This window comes from Pistacia vera, unplaced genomic scaffold, assembly GCF_008641045.1.
Source record: "Pistacia vera cultivar Batoury unplaced genomic scaffold, PisVer_v2 Contig529, whole genome shotgun sequence".
Lineage (NCBI taxonomy): Eukaryota > Viridiplantae > Streptophyta > Magnoliopsida > Sapindales > Anacardiaceae > Pistacia > Pistacia vera.
The window spans coordinates 102,073-118,083 of NW_022196367.1; the positions used below are offsets into that span (position 1 = coordinate 102,073).

Genomic DNA, 16,011 nt, shown 5'->3' on the forward strand with positions numbered 1-16,011 from the left:
TTTTGACTATAAATTGATTCAGATTCTTCATTTTAAAGAGTTAATTCGAAACAATCCTTTTAAATTTTATTCGATTCAATTTGATTTTCTATTAAAAGACATATTACCTTTTTATTCAATTCTTTTCAATTTGATTTTTGGATTCAAATGTTTTACATGTTATTTTTAGTACAAATTAATCCGATCTATTTAAATTCCTAGTCAATTTTATTCGGTTCGGTTCGGATCTATTTTAGTATTTTTCGTTAAAAAAAAAAAAAAATATATTTTCTGTAGACTTAAAAGACTCTAAAACTAAAGGGTATTTTAGTAATTTCCTATATCTCCCTCTTTTAAATCCACAAACCTCTCTCTTCTTCTTCACTAACTCTGCACTGAATCCACTGATCTCTCCGCCATCACCACTAATTTCTTATATCTCACCCTTTTAAACGCAATGTCTCTACTGCACCTCCAAGTCTCCTCCTCCTCCGCCGTCCGATCGCCGCCTTCTCTTCCGTATAAGTACCACACCACCGTTACCAATGCCAGCTCCACCCACTCTTCCTTCCCCTCGTCATCAAAGAGCTCCAAAAGCTCCTCGTTGGCAGTAGCCTCCTCATCGACGAAGCATCAACTCAAAAATGGTTCGAGTTTTAGAGTAAGGTCGAGCTTGGATACTGTAGAGCCCACTGTGGGCCAGGTCACCGAGGTTGACAAGGACACCTTCTGGCCCATCGTTAAAGGCGCCGGCGACAAGACGGTTGTTCTCGATATGTACACCCAGTGGTACGCTACTTATTTTATTTACTTTTGTGTAATTAATTATTTATCTGTAGATTTTTTGAAATGTTTGTTTTTTATTTATTATTATTTTTTTAAATTAAATTTGGTATGGTACGGGGAGGGTGATTGTGGTAAGGTTACCGGAATTAGGGAAGAAAGTTTATTATTTGAGTGAAAATAGTGCATCTATTGGAAATGTTATCTAGCATTCTCAATGTAATTTAAGAAGAAAGTATGTTATCTGGCCTAACCACGCCATTTTGTAGTCTTAGCTAAGATGAGCATACTTGGTTTTGTAGTCTTGGGCAAGAGAGGCGTAATATTATGTGTATGTTAGTTCGATAAAATTTTATCATGATAAGATTTTATTGGACTGACATGCAGATAGGGTTACACCTTTCTACCTAAGACTTCACGTAGGTATTAATTTTCTATGTAACAAGACTAGCTTATGGACTAGGAAAAATCATCATTTGAGTAATGCTATATTTTTCAAGTATGTATCTGAAGATGAAATAATAAGTGAGAACCGATACAACAATTGCTGTGGGATTGTAAATTAACAGTGACCTTTAATTATTGTCTTGCATCCGAACTTAGGATGTATAGTATATTTTTACTTTTGCAGGTCTTTACTTACGGTATTACTTGTGGTTTACTTGCTTATAGTTTGTGGGGGCGGTGATTTGAGTTAGTGTTACGTTTTTGGCCGAGTGAACTTAAAAATAAGGTAAGTTTACTTAGTTATGAAGGCACAAGAAGAAGAAAGAGAATGAATGATCTTGCTTGGCTATGCAGAAAGCACAAACTGCGCAAAAATTTACAGTTTTTATTGGTTTAAAAAAAATTTCCCTTCCCAGATTCAAAGAATTTTACTCTTTCTTCATGGGCAAGCTGGATTACTTTTTCGCCTCTCTTTTTCTTGGACCTTCATCTAGACATAACTTCGTAATCTTATTATATTTAAGTTGTTTCATCTCTATCAAAAAAAAGAATACTAACTCAACTCTTGCTCCATTGTGCGCGGGTACCATAGTAACTATGGCTGCATTTTGGAGTGGTTTTGTAGAATGAATTTTCGAAAGAAATAGATTCTTAAAAAGTGGAAGCTTTTTCTCTATCAAGTTTTTCTTAAAAAGTGCATTTCAAGTGAAAAATGCATCCACAAAGTACCTTGCAAACGCTCCCAAGTGCTTTTCCTCTCCCAAAAAGAATTTATCTATTTCAATGAAACGACACAAAATAGATATAGAAGCATTTTTGGGTTTCTGAAAACACTTTTGACAGTGCCAACTGCCAAAAGTATTCCCAAATACATTGGGTTAATTTGTTTTTCAAAAAATTTTAGCGCAAACAAGCACTGTGAAAGATGTTTTCAAGGTCCCAATTCCCAAAAGTGTTTTTGTGTCTCTTTGTAGTATTTGGTTTAAATAAACAAGAGAGTTTTTTGGTAGTGAGGAAGCACTTGGGAAGTTCTTTCAAGAAACTCACATAGCTCAAAAATGCTTCTTCGAAGATGCGTCAAATTCATGCCTTACATTCATGTTCGGATTGCACCAATCCGTAGCCTGTAAACAATTTGCAGTTGCAATTTACACAAAGGGGTTTGGTTAGAAAACAAGTTAGTTCATGTCATTGGCATGCTGTATTAAACATGAAACGTCACATTTGTAATATTGAACTTCCAGATTGTAACTGAATATCACCTCTAATGCTACAAATGTCAATGTTCAATGTTACATATCTGATGTTTCACGTTATAAAAATCTCATCTAGTAACGTTATCTCCATCATATTAGTGACGTCCTTTACTCAAGTTTTACCAAACTCCTCCTGGCGGGACTTAACCTTGGAGCTGAGGGCCAAGCTAATAGCTATATTCTTTATTCTAACACTGAAGATCACCATTATGCTTTTTTATGATTAACAATCTTCTTGAATAGCAGCTCTGCATAATTTTACTTATATTCTTATTTATTGCAGCTGGCGAAACATATGTGAGGTCTTAATCTATCGTGAATAACATTATTGTCTTCATTTCTGATATTTTTCTGCAGGTGTGGTCCATGCAAAGTCATGGCTCCAAAATATCAAGAGTTGTCTGAAAAATACTCTGATGTTGTCTTTCTAAAGCTCGATTGCAACCAAGAGAACAAGGTCAGTAGTTTGTTGCTACATATTTTATTTTTAATATCTTTATTATCAGTTCTGCGACGAGTTTATGTAATATGAAACGTCACACTTATAACATTGAACAAGTTAGGCTGATACTACGCATACAAATTGTTTCATACAAACTAACGTGACAGTACTGATGCGTTAATTTGTTGGAAAACAATCCCGATATGGTAGTAGCTACATGAAAAAGTAGTTGTTATATAAAACATCTGGCTTGAGGATCGGTGTCGGAGCATAGCCTTTTTCGTGTAGTGAAGTCGGACTAATATTATTCATACAAACCTTTTTATACAATCTGATGTGATAGTACAAGTGGGTTACATCTGTACAAATAACGTTATCCCGAAATGGTAGTGGGATATGGTTCTCTCTCACTTTCTCTGATGTATTTATAAATTTGAAATAGCAGCCACTGGCGAAAGAGCTTGGAATAAGGGTTGTTCCAACCTTCAAGATTTTGAAAGACAATAAGGTTGTAAAGGAGGTGACTGGTGCCAAATTTGATGATTTAGTTGTTGCCATTGAAAATGTTAGATCAAGCTGAAAAATTCGTCTTTCTACTTGTTTTCCCTGTAAACTATTAACACTATAATGAACAATATGTGGACTTGATGTATGTATTTAGCTCAAGTTGAAATACTGGAAAGAAAATTTGCTTATGTACGTATTCATACAGCCGACAAGATACGGTAATGCTGAAAGTTTATTTATTTATTTCTTTGTGATGAGGGGTATTCGGGCCAGTTTTGGTGTATTTCAACTAATTTTCGGAGTTTGAAGTTAACAATCGAGTAAATCTATCAGTGGTCAATATTATTAACAATTATGGGTAATCGAACTTAAAACCTTTTGAGTAATACATTTACGCGACCACTCCAATGATTAGCGTTGAAAGTTTATCATATATAACAAATGTATTATGGTGAACATTGAACCAATAAATGACGTTTTTAGATAAATAACAAAACCATTTTTGGATTTAACTGTAGAGAAAGTTTATGATAACAAAAAGTATTATATTAACGGTATTATAAGTTAATACATTCATGATATATAAGTATTCAATTTAAGAACGATTTGATTATAATAATTATAAAGATTTGATTATATTAATTATAAAGATAAATAAGATGAAGAAAAAGAGTTTATATGTGACATAGTCCGTTTGTTTAAGTTTTAAGAATAGTATTTTATTGTGAATATGATTTAATCAAATATGATATGATTTTATAATGTGTTTGATATATTTTTGGAAAACATTTTTTTAAATTATTTAGAATATTTTTTAATCTCCTATATTTGTTAATTTAACTGAATACTTCATATAATAAAAGCTTATAAATTAATAAAAACATCCCTTCCACCCAACTATTGTTGGTAACCAACCACCACCCTCGGACGGTGGTTGGAAGTCGCTAGAATGATGAACAACCGACTAGATGTGGCCAATTGTGCGTTGATATAGTCGTTTCTAGCAAGATTTACCATGAATTTGATAGGAAACAACCATATCTTTAACCGTAGATCTGGATAATAGAATATAATTGGATAAGATAGTAGAATATGATAGAGTTTGAAAAGTTAATCAAAAAATGATAAATTATAAAATAGTTGATATGGTATTATCTGATAGTTAAAATATTTTCTTAAAAAAATTGTGGAATGAATTTAATAAAATTCAATCTAATTAATATCATATCATATAATAAAAGGTATAAGATTATTTGTTTAATAAATTATGTACCGACAATTAGTAACATATGAAATGAGATATTTGTATGCGTAATTTTGTTCAAATAACACGTAATAGTATTTTCCCTATTGGATTCAAAATGCCACTTGAATTTATCAAGTTGTAACTTCATTTTCAGCCGACAACAAAACTCATGGTTGCAAAAGTTTTACTTCCTTTTTTTTTTTTTTTAAAATATAATAATAGAGAGAAAATTATTAAATGACAAATTCTTTTTTCATTTTTTATGAATAAAGTAAAAGAAAAGAAAAAAAAATTCCTTTTAATTTATGTGGGCGATGTGTGCTGCTAGAAAGATCTTCAAATGACAAAATCCCAGGTTAATTTGGTATTTTCCAATCGAAATCATAGAATCCAATCATTCTCTTCTCTTTCATTGTCATTACTTTCTCAAATCCTCCTACGCCACGGATATTCCTCACAATACTGTGCATTGACCAAATACCCCCCACTCAATTTTTTTTTTTTTTTTTAAATGAATCCAAAACATTCCATTGTTATTCTACACTTAAATAATTTTAATTGAATATATTTATTTTCTTTTATAACTTGCTTTATATATATATTTAACTTTTTTCAATTAAAAATACTTTTATTGTTAAAAATCCTTCAAATTTTGACTATAAATTGATTGATTCTCATTTAAGAGTTATGAAACAATCCATTTTAAATTTTTCAGTTCAATTTGTTTTCTATTAAAAGACATATTCCTTTTATTCAATTCTTTTCAATTTGATTTTGGATCAAATGTTTACATGTTATTTTTAGTACAAATTAATCCGATCTATTTAAATTCTATCAATTTTATTCGGTTCGGTTCGGTCTATTTTATATTTTCGTTAAAAAAAAAAAAATAATAATATATAGGTAGACTTAAAAGACTCTAAAACTAAAGGGTATTTTAGTAATTTCTATATCTCCCTCTTTTAAATCCACAAACCTCTCTCTTCTTCCTCCACAACTCTGCACTGATCTCTCCGCCATCCCACTAATTTCTTATATCTCCCTTTTAAACGCATGCTCTACTGCACCTCCAAGTCCCTCCTCCTCCGCCGTCCGATCGCCGCCTTCTCTTCGTATAAACCACACCACCGTTACCAATGCCAGCTCCACCCACTCTTCCTTCCCCTCTCATCAAAGAGCTCCAAAAGCTCCTCGTTGGCAGTAGCCTCCTCATCGACGAAGCATCAACTCAAAAATGGTTCGAGTTTTAGAGTAAGGTCGAGCTTGGATACTGTAGAGCCCACTGTGGGCCAGGTCCACGAGTGTACAAGGACACCTTCTGGCCCATCGTTAAAGGCGCCGGCGACAAGACGGTTGTTCTCGATATGTACACCCAGTGGTACGCTCTTATTTTATTTATTTGTGTAATTAATTATTTTCTGTAGATTTTTTGAATTTTTGTTTTTTATTTATTTTATTTAAATTAAATTTGGAGTACGGGAGGGTGATTGTGGTAAGGTACCGGAATTAGGGAAGAAAGTTTATTATTTGAGTGAAAAGTGCATCTATGGAAATGTTATCTAGCATTCTCAATGTAATTAAGAAGAAAGTATGTTTCTGGCCTAGCCACGCCATTTTGTAGTCTTAGCTAGATGAGATACTTGGTTTTGTAGTCTTGGGCAAGAGAGGGTAATATTATGTGTACGTTGTCATAATTTTATCATGATAAGATTTTATTGGACTGACATGCAGATAGGTTACCCTTTCTACCTAAGACTTCACGTAGGTTAATTTTCTATACAAGACTAGCTATGGACAGGAAAATCATCATTTAAGTGCTATATTTTTCAAGTATGTACCTGAAGATGAAATAATAAGTGAGAACCGAACAACAATTGCTGTGGGATTGTAAATTAACGTGACTTTAATTATTGTCTTGCATCCGAACTTAGGATGTATAGTATATTTTTACTTTTGCAGGTCTTTACTTCAGGTATTACTTGTGGTTAACTGCTTATAGTTTGTGGGGGCGGTGATTTGAGTTAGTGTTACGTTTTTGGCCGAGTGAACTTAAAAATAAGGTAAGTTTCTTAGTTATGAGGCACAAGAAGAAGAAGAGAATGAATGATCTTGCTTGGCTATGGAGAAAGCACAAACTGCGCAAAAATTTACATTTTTATTGGTTTAAAAAAAATTCCCTTCCCAATTCAAAGAATTTTACCCTTTCTTCATGCAAGCGGGATTACTTTTTCGCCTCTCTTTTTCTTGGACCTTCATCTAGACATAACTTAGTAATCTATTATATTTAAGTTGTTTCATCTCTATCAAAAAAAGAATACAACTCAACTCTTGCTCTCATTGTGCGCGGGTACCATAGTACTATGGCTGCATTTTGGAGTGGTTTTGTAGAATGAATTTTCGAAAGAAATAGATTCTTAAAAAGTGGAACTTTTTCCTATCAAGTTTTTCTTAAAAAGTGCATTTCAAGTAAAAAATGCATCACAAAGTACCTTGCAAACGCTCCCAAGTGCTTTTCCTCTCCCAAAAAGAATTTATCTATTTCAATGAAACGACACAAAATAGATATAGAAGCATTTTTGGGTTTTGAAAACACTTTTGAAGTGCCAACTGCCAAAATTATCCCAAAACATTGGGTTAATTTGTTTTTCAAAAATTAGCGCAAACAAGCACTGTGAAAGATGTTTTCAAGGTCCCAATTCCCAAAAGTGTTTTTGTGTCTCTTTGTAGTATTTGATTTAAATAAACAAGAGATGTTTTTGTATGAGTAAAATATATTCAAAAAGGAATTACAACTAATCTTTTGGTTTTTAAAGAAGGATATGATTTTGAAAACCTTAAACAATTAGTTCAACAAATTTTTCCAAAAAAAATTCATTTTATCCCTGAAGATTTAAGGAAAACTCAAAAATTTTATGAATTTCTTCTTGTTGATTCTGACTCTTGTGAGTTTAAACACTATAAGGATAAAAATCAACCAGGATTTATCACTCATTCAACCTTTCATATTATGAAAATCCTTAGTCCTTCTGATTGGGGATCTAACCCAAACCAATTCAAAAAAATTTCCCAAAATTTTGATCCGCCTGGATATAATTACTATCTATATATATAATGTTGTCAATGTGAAACTATAGAAATTTAAGCACTTGCTTTGTAATATGAATTTTTAATGATTTTCCCAATTAAATTATATGCTTTGAATACTCCAAAATTTTAGCAAATTAATTATAGATTTTGCCTATAATTTATCCAATGATATATATATGGATTTTATTTGGAAAATAATAAGAAAGTCCCTTTGTCCCAAAATAATAGTATGCCTTGGAATGATGTGGAATGTTTAGGAAGAAACATACAAATACAATAAATATAATTGCTTGTGATCTCCACTATGTTGTAGTGTGACATTATATTATATAACGGAATGTTGATTATAACAAGATAAGAATATATATAATTATTTAATTTGATGAGAAAATATAAAATATTGATAGGGATACTATGTTACGAGCTGATAAATTTATGCTTTAAATGAGCTTTATATCCCTTATTTTTCTCTACAATTAATATGATTAGTATTACTTAATGATCAACGAGATGATTCATACTTATCAGCTTTTGATACACGTGGTATCATAGATCCTTAAAACAAAAGTGAAAAGAAATTATGATATAATTTTAATAATCTTAATGAAAATTATATTGAATAATAGATGTCGGATAATATTTTTTCGACATCTAATTTTATATCTAGAATTGATATACTAAAAGTTATAACCATCTCAAACAAAAGCCTAAGCACGAACCAAGCGATAATTACCAAATTACCCTCATGTTGCAAAGTTTCAATGTTTCATGTGATGTAATGGAACCTGGAACCATCATATTCTTCTAGTTCTCTGCAAAACTCAAGTTTTCATGGGCTTAGATCCTGAAATTCCAAGCAATAAATTGGGCCCATTTAGGCCCATTAAGGGCTCCAATATGACAAAGATTGCTTGATTTCAATAACTCTTCAGGCCCATTTAGGGTTCCAATTTTATGTATTCACTAATATGAAGTTTCTTTTTTCTTTTTCTTTTTTTCCCCATTTTATACAATAGAAAATTAAAAAAAATATATATTATTATCTTTATTATGAAATATCCTAGAAGGATCCAAAGCATATTCTTTTTTTAATAAAGTTATATTAGAGTATTGACCTTGTTACCAATATGTTGGTACACATCTCTTATCAAGCTTAAAGACAAAATATTATAATATCTTTAAATTATATTATTAAATCAACTTAAATTACCATTAATAATTTTATATTATAATAATTGTTTTATCATATTATTGGACAAGTAATATAGTGGCTAGACATTATTAATCACATTAGTTAAGAATTCATATGTATTATGCTACTTGATTTATATGTATTATGTATATTCTAATGTGGTTATTGATGTATCAAAAATAAATTTAATTATGATTTATCGACTTTTTTCCACCCAAATAATGGTTTAATGAGACTTTTGGTTTAGACTGTTGGGGAAATCTTTTGGTGGTTAGGATTGATCAGAATTTAACTTGGGAGGGACGACTGCGTAAACCCTAATCGCTCAATTACCGACGATTGACGGGGTCGGGGGTAGTAGAGTTTGAGAGGGTTTAGTAAGTGATGATCGACGAAGAGAACGACGGTGGTGTAGGATCGTAACAATGCTAGAATCAGAAACTATATATATTATATAGCTATATAAAGAATTATTTTGTTAATACATAATAATATGTACCGACATATTAGTAATCATATGAAATGAGATATTTGTACGCGTAATTTTGTTCAAATATAAAACGTATAGTATTTTCCCTATTGGATTCAATGCCACTTGAATTTATCAAGTTGTAACTTCATTTTCAGCCGACAACAAAACTCATGGTTGCAAAAGTTTTACTTCCTTTTTTTTTTTTTAATAATAATAATAGAGAGAAAATTATTTAAATTGACAAATTCTTTTTTCATTTTTTATGATAAAGTAAAAGAAAAGAAAAGAAAAATTCCTTTTAATTTATGTGGGCGATGTAGTTCTGCTAGAGAAAGATCTTCAAATGACAAAGATCCCAGGGTTAATTTGGTATTTTCCAAAGTCGAAATCATAGAATCCAATCATTCTCTTCTCCCTTTCATTGTCACTTTCTCAAATCCTCCTACGCCACTGATATAATCCTCACAAAGTACGGTGCATTGACCAAAATACCCCCACACTCTAATTTTTTTTTTTTTTTTTTTAAAATGAATCCAAAACATTCCATTGTTATTCTACACTTAAAATATTTTAATTGACATATATTAATTTTCTTTTATAAACTTGCTTTATATAATATTTAAACTTTTTTCAATTAAAATACTTTTATTGTTAAAAATCCTTCAAATTTTGACTATAAATTGATTCATTCTTCATTTTAAGAGTTATTCGAAACAATCCTTTTAAATTATTCGATTCAATTTGATTTTCTATTAAAAGACATTTACCTTTTATTCAATTCTTTTCAATTTGATTTTTGGATTCAAATGTTTTACATGTTTATTTTAGTACAATTATCCGATCTATTTAATTCCTAGTCAATTTTATCGGTTCGGTTCGGATCTATTTTTTTTCGTTAAAAAAAAAAAAATATATTTTCTGTAGACTTAAAAGACTCTAAAACTAAAGGGTATTTTAGTAATTTCCTATATCTCCCTCTTTTAAATCCACAAACCTCTCTCTTCTTCTCCACTAACTCTGCACTGATCTCCTCGCCATCGCCACTAATTTCTTATATCTCACCTTTTAAACGCAAGTGCTCTACTGCACCTCCAAGTCTCCTCCTCCTCCGCCGTCCGATCGCCGCCTTCTCTTCCGTAAGTACCACACCACCGTTACCAATGCCAGCTCCACCCACTCTTCCTTCCCCTCGTCATCAAAGAGCTCCAAAAGCTCCTCGTTGGCAGTACCTCCTCATCGACGAAGCATCACTCAAAATGGTTCGAGTTTTAGAGTAAGGTCGAGCTTGGATACTGTAGAGCCCACTGTGGGCCAGGTCCCGAGGTTACAAGGACACCTTCTGGCCCATCGTTAAAGCGCCGGCGACAAGACGGTTGTTCTCGATATGTACACCCAGTGGTACCTACTTATTTTATTATTTTGTTTAATTAATTATTATCTGTAGATTTTTTGAAATGTTTGTTTTTTATTTATTATTATTTTTAAATTAATTTGGTAGGTACGGGGAGGGTGATTGTGGTAAGGTTACCGGAATTAGGGAAGAAATTTATTATTTGAGTGAAAATAGTGCATCTATTGGAAATGTTATCTAGCATTCTCAATGTAATTTAAGAAGAAAGTATGTTATCTGGCCTACCACGCCATTTGTAGTCTTGCTAAGATGAGCATACTTTTTTTGTAGTCTTGGGCAAGAGAGGCGAATATTATGTGTATGTTAGTTCGATAAAATTTTATCATGATAAGATTTTATTGACTGACATGCAGATAGGGTTACCCTTCTACCTAAGACTCACGTAGGTATTAATTTTCTATGTAACAAGACTAGCTTAGGACTAGGAAAAATCATCATTTGAGCAATGCTATATTTTTCAATTATGTACCTGAAGATGAAATAATAAGTGAGAACCGATACAACAATTGCTGTGGGATTGTAAATTACAGTGACCTTTAATTATTGTCTTGCATCCGAACTTAGGATGTATAGTATATTTTTACTTTTGCAGGTCTTTACTTACGGTATACTTGTGGTTTACTTCTTATAGTTTGTGGGGGCGGTGATTTGAGTTAGTGTTACGTTTTTGGCCGAGTGAACTTAAAAATAAGGTAAGTTTACTTAGTTATGAAGGCACAAAAGAAGAGAGAATGAATGATCTTGCTGGCTATGCGAAAGCACAAACTGCGCAAAAATTACAGTTTTTATTGGTTTAAAAAAATTTCCCTTCCCAGATTCAAAGAATTTTACCCTTTCTTCATGGGCAGCTGGATTACTTTTTCGCCTCTCTTTTTCTTGGACCTTCATCTAGACATAACTAGTAATCTTATTATATTTAAGTTGTTTCATCTCTATCAAAAAAAGAATACTACTCAACTCTCTGCTCCTGTGCGCGGGTACCATAGTACTATGGCTGCATTTTGGAGTGGTTTTGTAGAATGAATTTTCGAAAGAAATGATTCTTAAAAAGTGGAAGCTTTTTCTCTATCAAGTTTTTCTTAAAAAGTGCATTTCAAGTAAAAATGCATCTACAAAGTACCTTGCAAACGCTCCCAAGTGCTTTTCTCTCCCAAAAAGATTTCTATTTCAATGAAACACACAAAATAGATTAGAAGCATTTTTGGGTTTCTGAAAACACTTTTGACAGTGCCAACTGCCAAAGTATTCCCAAATACATTGGGTTAATTTGTTTTTCAAAAAATTTAGCGCAAACAAGCACTGTGAAAGATGTTTCAAGGTCCCATTCCCAAAAGTGTTTTTGTGTCTCTTTGTAGTATTGGATTTAAATAAACAAGAGAGTGTTTTGGTAGTGAGGAAGCACTTGGGAAGTTCTTTCAAGAAACTCACATAGCTCAAAAATGCTTCTAGAAGATGCTTAAATTCATGCCTTACATTCATGTTCGGATTGCACCAATCCGTAGCCTGTAAAACTTTGCAGTTGCAATTTACACAAAGGGGTTTGGTTAGAAAACAAGTTAGTTCATGTCATTGGCACGCTGTATTAAACATGAAACGTCACATTTGTTATTGAACTTCCAGATTGTAACTGAATATCACCTCTAATGCTACAAATCAATGTTCAATGTTACATATCTGATGTTTCACGTATAAAAATCTCATCTAGTAACGTTATCTCCATCATATATGTGACGTCCTTTACTCAAGTTTTACCAACTCCTCTGCGGGACTTAACCTTGGAGCTGAGGGCCAAGCTAATAGCTATATTCTTTATTCTGACACCGAAGATCACCATTATGCTTTTTATGATTAACAATCTTCTTGATAGCAGCTCTGCATAATTTTACTTATATTCTTATTTATTGCAGCTGGCGAAACATATGTGAGGTCTTAATCTATCGTGAATAACATTATTGTCTTCATTTCTGATATTTTTCTGCAGGTGTGGTCCATGAAAGTCATGGCTCCAAAATATCAAGAGTTGTCTGAAAAATACTCGGATGTTGTCTTTCTAAAGCTCGATTGCACCAAGAGACAAGGTCATTAGTTTGTTGCTACATATTTTATTTTTAATATCTTTATTATCAGTTCTGCGACGAGTTTATGTAAGAAAACGTCACACTTATAACATTGAACAAGTTAGGCTGATACTACGCATACAAATTTTTTCATACAAACTAACGTGACAGTACTGATGCGTTATTTGTTGGAAAACAATCCCGATATGGTAGTAGCTACATGAAAAGTAGTTGTTATATAAAACATCTGGCTTGAGGATCGGTGTCGGAGCATAGCCTTTTTCGGTAGTGAAGTCGGACTAATATTATTCATACAAACCTTTTATCAATCTGATGTGATAGTCAAGTGGGTTACATCTGTACAAATAACGTTATCCCGAAATGGTAGCGGGATATGGTTCTCTCTCACTTTCTCTGATGTATTTATAAATTTGAATAGCAGCCACTGGCGAAAGAGCTTGGAATAAGGGTTGTTCCAACCTTCAAGATTTTGAAAGACATAAGGTTGTAAAGGAGGTGACTGGTGCCAAATTTGATGATTTAGTTGTTGCCATTGAAATGTTAGATCAAGCTGAAAATTTCGTCTTTCACTTGTTTTCCCTGTAAACTATTAACACTATAATGAACAATATGTGGACTTGAGTATGTATTTAGCTCAGTTGAAATACTGGAAAGAAAATTTGCTTATGTGTACCATACAGCCGACAAGATACGGTAATGCTGAAAGTTTTATTTATTATTTCTTTGTGATGAGGGTATTCGGGCCAGTTTTGGTGATTTCAACTAATCTTCGGAGTTTGAAGTTAACAATCGAGTAATCTACCAGTGGTCAACAATATTAACACTACGGGTAATCGAACTTAAAACCTTTTGAGTAATACATTTACGCACCACTCAATGATTAGCGTTGAAAGTTTATCATATGTAACAAATGTATTATGGTGAACATTGAACCAAATGACGTGTTTAGATAAATAACAACCCCATCTTTGGATTTAATTGTGAGAAAGTTTATGATAACAAACGTATTATATTAACGATATTAAGTTAATACATTCATGATATATAAGTATTCAATTTAAGAACGATTTGATTATAATAATTTAAAGATTTGATTATATTAATAAGATAAATAAGATGAAGAAAAAGAGTTTATATGTGACATAGTCCGTTTTGTTAAGTTTAAGAATAGTATTTTATTGTGAATTGATTTAATCAAATATGATAGATTTTATAATGTGTTTGATATTTTTTGGAAAACTTTTTTTTTAAATTATTTAGAATATTTTTAATCTCCTATATTTGTTAATTTAACTGAATACTTCATAATAAAGCTTATAATTAATAAAAACATCCCTTCCACCCAACTATTGTTGGTAACCAACCACCACACCTCGGACGGTGGTTGAAGTCGCTAAATGAAACAACCGACTAGATGTGGCCAATTGTGCGTTGATATAGTCTTTTCTAGCAATTTACCATGAATTTGATAGGAAACACCATATCTTTAACCGTAGATCTGGATAATAAATATAATTGGATAAGATAGTAGAATATGATAGAGTTGAAAAGTTAATCAAAAAATGATATTATAAAATAGTTGATATGGTATTATCTATAGTTAAAATATTTCTTAAAAAATTGTGAATGAATTTAATAAATTCAATCTAATTAATATCATATCATATATAAAAGGTAATATTTCCAAATTTAATGAGAATCATAGATTTAATTAAAATCATATATGAATTTATAAAATTCAATCTAATTAATATCATATATAATAATAAGTATATTTCCAAATTTAATGAGAACATGATTTAATTAAAATCTTATATGAATTATAAAATTCAATCTAATTATATCATATCATATAATAAAGTAATATTTCCAAATTTAATGAGAATCATAGATTTATGAATATTGATTTCACTTTAATTAAATTAACTTTAAACATCCTCATCTGTGAGATCCCATACAAAAACATTCTTCACAAATCATTTGGCTACTTTATATTTTAATTTAATTTAATTTATTATTAAATTAATTTATTTTTTTAATTCACTTCGGGCTCTGGCTAAAGAAAATATATTCTACCAATCACAGCTGTCCATGTCATCATGCTTGACACGTCCTCAAATCACAAAAATACCCCCCAATTCTCCACGTGAACCATGTGATCTTATATAGAAATCTCAATGAATTATTTTATTTTATTCTTCCTTCTTAAAATCTCATTTTTTAGAATTAAAATAAATGCCACAATAATTAGCATATTTATTCCTTCTTAAAATATTACAACTCATGTGATTGGTCAAACTGTTTTTACGAACTTAAAATTTTATAATTAGAAAATATTAATTTATTAAAGATAGGCTTTTAATATCAAACATTCACTTTGAATTAAAAAAATATTTAAGCATATTAAATATTAATTATAGCCAATAAAAAATGTCCAATAAGCATGCGTGACATTTGAAATTACTATAATACCCTACTCAAAGTCCCAATAGAGTAGCTAGCCCTGTGATATCATTAAATAAGCGAAGACTTTTTCTTTCTTATTATTTTTTTAATTTTAATAATAAAAAATCAGGACCCCTTCCTATCAATTATAAGGTTTTAGGTAAAGTCAAGTATTTAATTACTTTTGAGTCCATATTTTATTAATATGTAATTGAAATCTAAGATATATAAATTACAACTAAATCAAGATTTGGTTTTATCTCAATATTTTTGATGGGTATATTATCCATTAGATATTTATTAAGTTTTATGAATATATAAAATATTTTTTATCGTCAAACTAATTAAAACTTTAGAAGCAAAGGTGTAGCTGAGATTTCTAGCCAATAGAGTCAAAAGATCTAAGTTCATAAATGATCATTATCTTATCTTATGATCTATAAAAGAATAGTATTTCTTGATAAATCTAACTAAATAAGAGTAAATAATTAAAAAGAGGAATGAACTGAGAAAGAGGAAAACGTTAAAAATTAAAAAAATATTTTCGAATCCCGGGACCAATAATATTTTAGTGAAGTCAAAATTGTTAATTACTATTAAATGTATACCTATTTTTACTAATTTAATAATTTCAACGGGGTCAAATGACCCCACTGACATTGGCTA

General features: G+C 31.1%; 1 protein-coding gene and 1 pseudogene across 2 annotated transcripts; both read left to right on the forward strand.

The window, feature by feature from the left end:
• The first annotated feature begins 350 nt into the window (after nt 1-350).
• On the forward strand, nt 351-3,664 carry LOC116107216 (thioredoxin F-type, chloroplastic-like). Of its 2 annotated transcripts, none has more exons than XM_031393527.1 (3): nt 351-768; nt 2,823-2,922; nt 3,350-3,664. In XM_031393527.1, the coding sequence occupies exons 1-3, from the start codon at nt 437-439 to the stop codon at nt 3,485-3,487; spliced, it is 570 nt and encodes a 189-aa protein (XP_031249387.1). In that variant the 5' UTR covers nt 351-436; the 3' UTR covers nt 3,488-3,664. The 2 variants fall into 2 exon arrangements, with proteins under 2 accessions (XP_031249387.1, XP_031249388.1); XM_031393528.1 differs by having other exon boundaries at nt 3,353-3,664.
• Nucleotides 3,665-5,713: 2,049 nt separating this feature from the next.
• LOC116107218 lies at nt 5,714-13,485 on the forward strand (annotated as a pseudogene).
• Nucleotides 13,486-16,011: the final 2,526 nt, after the last annotated feature.

Coding starts and splice junctions, on each gene's coding strand:
- LOC116107216 (XM_031393527.1), top strand. CDS start 437: ATGTCTCTACTGCACCTCCAAGTCTCCTCCTCCTCCGCCGTCCGATCG. Junction 769..2,822: donor CTCGATATGTACACCCAGTG/GTACGCTACTTA, acceptor ATTTTTCTGCAG/GTGTGGTCCATGCAAAGTCA. Junction 2,923..3,349: donor ATTGCAACCAAGAGAACAAG/GTCAGTAGTTTG, acceptor AATTTGAAATAG/CAGCCACTGGCGAAAGAGCT.